Source organism: Cibotium barometz, chromosome 27 (genome assembly GCF_041138505.1).
Source record: "Cibotium barometz isolate CiBa-2024 chromosome 27, ASM4113850v1, whole genome shotgun sequence".
Taxonomy (NCBI): Eukaryota; Viridiplantae; Streptophyta; class Polypodiopsida; order Cyatheales; family Cibotiaceae; genus Cibotium; species Cibotium barometz.
The window spans coordinates 26,489,513-26,495,582 of NC_141072.1; the positions used below are offsets into that span (position 1 = coordinate 26,489,513).

The 6,070-nt window shown below is 46.9% G+C and overlaps 1 protein-coding gene across 6 annotated transcripts in view; it reads right to left on the reverse strand.

The window, feature by feature from the left end:
- Positions 1–1,205: 1,205 nt before the first annotated feature.
- Positions 1,206–6,070, reverse strand: part of LOC147623230 (protein CHUP1, chloroplastic-like) — a 10,711-nt gene continuing 5,846 nt past the window's right edge. For 4 of the 6 annotated variants that reach the window (XM_086821309.1, XM_086821310.1, XM_086821311.1 and 1 more), the window contains 4 exons: positions 3,165–3,346; positions 2,940–3,051; positions 1,741–1,887; positions 1,206–1,588 (listed from right to left, as the gene is read on the reverse strand). In XM_086821309.1, the coding sequence (XP_086677435.1) occupies positions 1,493–1,588; positions 1,741–1,887; positions 2,940–3,051; positions 3,165–3,346 (537 nt within the window). In that variant the 3' untranslated portion in view covers positions 1,206–1,492. Of the gene's footprint in view, positions 1,589–1,740; positions 1,888–2,939; positions 3,052–3,160; positions 3,347–6,070 lie in introns of all 6 variants that reach the window. The other 2 variants (XR_015269349.1, XR_015269348.1) reach the window with 1 other exon arrangement.

Here is a 6,070-nt window from a genome sequence, read left to right on the forward strand (position 1 = left end):
AAACAAGGGAGCAGGAAAGGGCAGCAACAACAAGAGAAGAAGACAGTAAGCAGGAACAGAGGAGGACAGACAGTCAGCAAAGGCGGCAGCCCACTGCAGTAACAGGTAACAGCCCACAGAAAAGACGGACGGGAGAAAAGGACACCCAGTAGAAGCAGACAACAGTCAGCAAAGTAAGGCAGCAGCTCTCTGCAGAAAGAGGCGACAGATCTCAGCAAGAACTAGCGAGACGGCCCACATGCATATGCACATGCCAGAGAGTGATTGGAACAAAGTCCACACACACAGATGCACATGCACCTTCCTAGCTTCCTTTGCCTCACCCATGCATGCCCACACACCACAATGCACATGCATACACACCAGAAACTCCACACACACAGATGCACACGCAGATGCATACACACATACATGCCAAAGAGTGATTCGAACAAACATGCTTTGAACTTCAATCACTCTTTGCTCGTCGTCCATTGAATTGCACGTGACTTGAACAAGCTCATGTTTGAGCCTCCCATTATATTCATTCCCATCCCATCTGCCACAAGAAATTTGTTCTTTCCTAGCTTCCTTCCTTTGCCTAACCCATGCATGCCCTTCCTATGCCTAACCCATGCAAACACATGCATACATTCATACACGCCACACATACTCACCGCATGCATGCACCACCACACACATACACTCTCACACCATAGTTGTGCCTTGAATGAAGGACTATTTGGATGGTTTGAAAGGATGAGGTAGAGCTGTCTTGCTTTCTAAACTAGTGAGTGCTTAACTTTGTGTGCTGCTGAGTGCTTTTTCTTTCGTTGATCCGATTGGATGACCAAGCAAAAGGGACCAAAAACACAGTTATGTAGCAAATTGGGATCCATGCAAACATAAGAATACATGTATCACAATGACATGCCATCAAATCATACTTACTCTAAAGCAGTGCCCAAGCCTTACTGTTCACCAAGGTTAGTGACGTATGTATGACTACACATACATCCATCTTTTCCAAATGTATGTACGAAGTTATGATAATTATTATGGAGTGTTGCTGCAATTATCTGCCAACAAACGTATGTATGAAGTTATGATAATTAGTATGGAGTGTTGCTGTAACTATCTGCCAACAACGCTATATGCCATATTTTAGAGGTTTCACAAAATCCAACGACAATGGCAAACTCTTTCATACGGAGTGTTGATGCAACTATCTGCCAACAAAGCTATATGCCATATTCAGAGGTTCGAAAAATCCAACAACAAAGAGCACTCTTTTACATTGCAAACTCTTTCATATACATACAACACACAAGGGCCAAATTTTTTCACCCACTAACTATTTGCCCATTCATGAATTCCAAACTCTAGGCTCTTGCCCAAGTGCTTGGCTCACCTCTCATCTCAGCCAATGATCTACCCAAAAGACGTAAGTTTGAACCCGGACACCTACATAGTGAAGGGATTAAGGTGCACCACAACATGTGGCATGGCATCCTTAGATGAGGGTTGGATGTGTGTTCTCATGGAAATCAGCTTTGTTGTGCAACTCCTTGAAGGCATTCAATGTGTTTTCATCAAAACCTCCTGCAAACTGCCATGCATGGACCAATGCCAAGTCAGCCTTTTTGATAAATCAAGATGGGCACACCTAATATCTATTAACCTTCAAAAGAAAGATGTTTTATTAGCTAATAGATAATCTAGTGAGAAAACTCCTTGGAAAATACAAAAACACAATCTTACATGATGTACTTGAACAAGGAACCTTGCTGCTTGCACTAACATAAGGTCCCTTGAAACCTCATCTGTTTGAACTTCTCTGACTGCATCAAGATCTTTTGTGACTCTTTTCATGCACTTTTGAGCTAGCTGAAGAGATGCTTGCTTGATCTGCAACCTCAGGTTAATAGTTTGCTAAATGCTAGTGTTTCTTGTAAAATTCCCATAACAAAGTCTATTCTCCATAATTAGCCTATTGATGATGGTGATGATGAAGTGACACTGATGATAGTGTGCATCATTATTGACAATGATAGTAATGGCAACTATGACAGTGATGGAAACGACCACATTGATGATGATGATGGCAATGATGCTGATGTGATGACGATAACGATGAAAAAAATGGCAATGATGATGATAAGCAATGACGATGTTGATGAGGTCCTGTGGGATGAAGGTAGAAAGCTGCACACACAGTAGGCTGCCCCATCCACATGTTGACCTACATGTGGGATAAATTTTCTTCCCTTCTACCAAGCAAGATCCCCACCATATGCACAAGATCAAGCTGCAGCTCAGGTGCCTCCAACGTGATGGTGATGAATATGCTTTCCATTATCATAGTAGTGATGATAACATTGTCAATGAATATGACAATGATGGTGACGACGTCAATGACGATGACAATGATGATGGTAATGATAACGATAACAATGACAATGATGACAATAACTATGACAGTGATGATGTGTCAGGAAGCTAAGATGACCCCAAGCACAGAGGCTACAAGTGTGCACTAGGGTGGGTTGCCTGCCACCTGGCAGCCCCCCACTCCACCAGCCAGCCTTCCCTCTCTTAAAGGCTGGAACTGCCCACAACCTTATTTGTAGGCTGCCCTGCCCTATCCACAACTCGACCTACATATGAGATAATTTTGCAGTCCTACTCAGCGAGACTTCCAACAGCATGATGATGATGATGACAATGAGTATCCTCTTTATTATCATAGTAATCATACCAATGATGATGATAATAGTAATGATAATGAAGGTAATGACCTCCTCCTTGACAATGATGATGCCAACAACTACGACGATGATGATGATGTGAAGAGTAGTATAAGATGCCTTGATTGAAAGGTTTAAGTTTAGAGGCAAGTCCAGGTCCTCTTCATATGCCACGACATGGTTTTCAAGCATAAAATCCAGTAAAAAGTGTACCTTTCCAATCATCCCAGAATCAAGCATCCAGTATGTTGGAATATTAAATTGCTTAAACTGTGCTATAGCCAGATCCCGCGCTCGAGTGAAACCTTGGATGTGTTTTTCAGCCCTGATAAAGAAAACAAAAATCCAAGTAGATAATGTATGACCTTACCAAATTAGCCTTGCTTTTCAAAGACTTGCATGGACTAAAACAGAGAGAGGTCCATCTAAGGTACTTGCTTTTCTTGCAAAGCCAGCATTTCCTTCAAAGCAAGGTCTGTAGGGCTCTTGGGTTCATCTTTGAAGGAGCTTATATCATTCTCCAATATCTTTAAGTCCTCATATTCATAGACTGCCCTTCTCATTGCATCGACCTTGTTCTCAGGCCAATCCGAAAAATCTAAGAAATCTTGCTTATCAGCCTGTCAAAAGCACTATGTATAAGAAAAATGGTTAAGTGCTCAATCCCTACATAAACCTGCATCCAGAGCACAAAACAATTGCATACTCCTAGACATAGAATGGCATGCAAAGAAGCTGGCAAACTCACCAACCCAACTAGAGGCTTGACAGCTCCAGATAGCCCCTGAGCATGGGAAGATTATATATATATTTTTTCCGGAAAATAGATCCTTCTATCAGTTATATGAAGAACCAGCCAACAGGATGAAACACATGCTCAGAGCCTCAAAAAGAGAAAAAACACTGGGGAGGGTAGCCCCTTCCATGGATGTCCCCAATCAGAGGGAACTACCTCATACATGCGGGGGGAAAGCCAAACCGGTGGCCTGTAGTGCCAAGTGAGGTGACCGGCACTGTGTGAGAGGAACCAACCCTGTTGTGAGGTGCAGAGGAAGGCCTCTCCACGTCTCCACATGTGGTCCAAATCTCCCTAGAGCTTCCCCCACTGATCATGGAGGGTATGAATGATATCTGTCCATATGGCACAGATGGACTCCGCTTGAGGGTGAGGGAGCCCTCAATGGCCTCGATGCACCGTGCCCGCTAGATGTGCCGTGCCGCAACGCTGCTGATGATCTCCCAACAAGTGCCAGGGGGGCAGGCTACTACTGTAGAGTCGGGGGTGGGGAGAGACTCTATCCTCTGCAATGGATGATCCTGAGGGCCTGACTGTATCTGTCTCCTCATAGTGAAGGGCGGGTCCTGACTCACCTCCGCCACCACAAAGAAGAAGAGGAAGGGAGCTAGGGGGCATCCCTGTTCGGCTGATTTGGAGATCGAATGTCCCCCAAGACCCCCTGAACGAGGACCTGACTGTGAGCTGCCGAATAAAGAGCAAAGATGCCTCTAATCCACCCAGCTGGAAATCCCATGTTAAGCATGGTGCCCTCCAAAAAAACACAATCGACCTTGTCATAGGCCTCAAAATCCAGAAGAAGAACAACCATGTCCTCCTGAGAAGTCTGGCTACAGCAGTCGCCTCCCAAAAGGTGAAGATGTTATCCAGGATGCTCCTATCCTGGATGAAACCGGTTTGGGTTCCATGGATCAGGTTGGGGAGATGAGGTTGCAGGCGACGGCTGATGGCTTTGGTGAGATTTTGTAAGCGTTTCCTAAGAGGGTGATGGGGGGCCAGTGCTAAATCTCCAAATGGTCACCACCCTCCTTTAGAATCAAGTGAATCAGCCCCTCAGAAAGTCTCTCCGGCATGTGATCTGAGGCCATGATCGCATTGAAGGCAGCCATGAAACCGTCTTCCATGAGATCCCAATGATGCAGAAAGAGAGAGAGACCAGCAAGCCATTCTTGCCTGACACTTGCCCCGTAGAAGGGCACAAAGCGAAATCGCATAAACTCATAGAGAAGGGGGAGCACAAATGGGCCTGCAGGCCCGGGGGTATCACCTCCTGCATTCTATGCTGCGAGACTCTCTCTCTCTCTCTCTCTCTCTCTCTCTCTCTCTCACCTCCTCCACCTGCGAGGTGAGGGAATCTGTTGAAAGGAGATTTCTGAAGAAACCTGTGGCTATGGCCTAAACCTGGGGGGGGTCCGTCTCAATCCATCTGTGCGATGGTGAGAGCCTACTGTCTCAAAGGAATGCCTGAGTCCAAAAAGAGGCCCTCACATGGGATCGATACTCCACCCTCCTCTCCTCAATCGATCTAATCTCTGTGCGGGTTGCCTCCCACGGACTGTCTGGGGTTTGCTCCTGCAGCCTCTGGAGGGAGGCTAGGCCTGTGTGGAGACTCCTCTCCTGCTCTCTAAACCTGGTGAGTCAGTCCTGAGCTGTGCTCTGTAAAAGGGCGTTGATCTCCTAAAGTCCATAGTCAAGAGCGGGGCTGCCGCCTCCTCTCCCAGTCTAAAAGTGAGGAATCTCTTCGACTCTTCTGGCGATCTCAGGGTTCTGGACCAAGCTCTCAGGTATTCGAACACTCTATTGACGCTTTGGTCTGCAAGCATCCTCCAGGAGAAGTACAACTGGCGAATGATCTGACAACATGGTGCTTGCGAGAACACCAACCAAACCACCTCTGCTACAAGTCCACTCATCCACATAAAATCTATCAATGTGCGAGAGGTTCAGTCCCTGCATCCTCTAGTCTGATCTGGAGAAGCGAAAGCTTCCTGGAGTTCAGCCAAACGCAGGTTAGTGCCAAGGATCCTGTCCGCGCAGAGGGAGGACCCCCAGTGTCGTATCCAAGCCTCCTCCCGGCCTGCCTCGGAATCCAACAGCATGTTAAAATCTCCGCATGTGCACCAAAAATCAGCCTGGAGAAAAGCCTGTTTCACGTGGGCCAGAACTCACTCCACCCCGCCACCCTTTGGGGGGTATAAATGTTGAGGAAACCCACCCGGTCCTCCCCAACCTGCGCCCTCCCCTGAACAATGATGCCTGAATCCAGCACCGACGGAAGCATCTGCTCACTGACTGAAATGCACACCCCTCCCTGGTTCCCTCAGGGCCAAAGGCTGGGGACCAAAAGGTATGGATGCATCCAGGCAAAATCTTCCTGCATCTACGGGTATGCCCTGCTGCTGAAAGGTGATGTTCCTGCAGGAACAAAAGATCAACTGGGCCTCCTACACAGGTATGCCCTCCTGCTGACAGGTGATGGGGGGTGGGACCTGCTCACCACCCTCTCCACGGAGGGTAGGGTTAGATTAGGTGAACACCTAGGTATAAT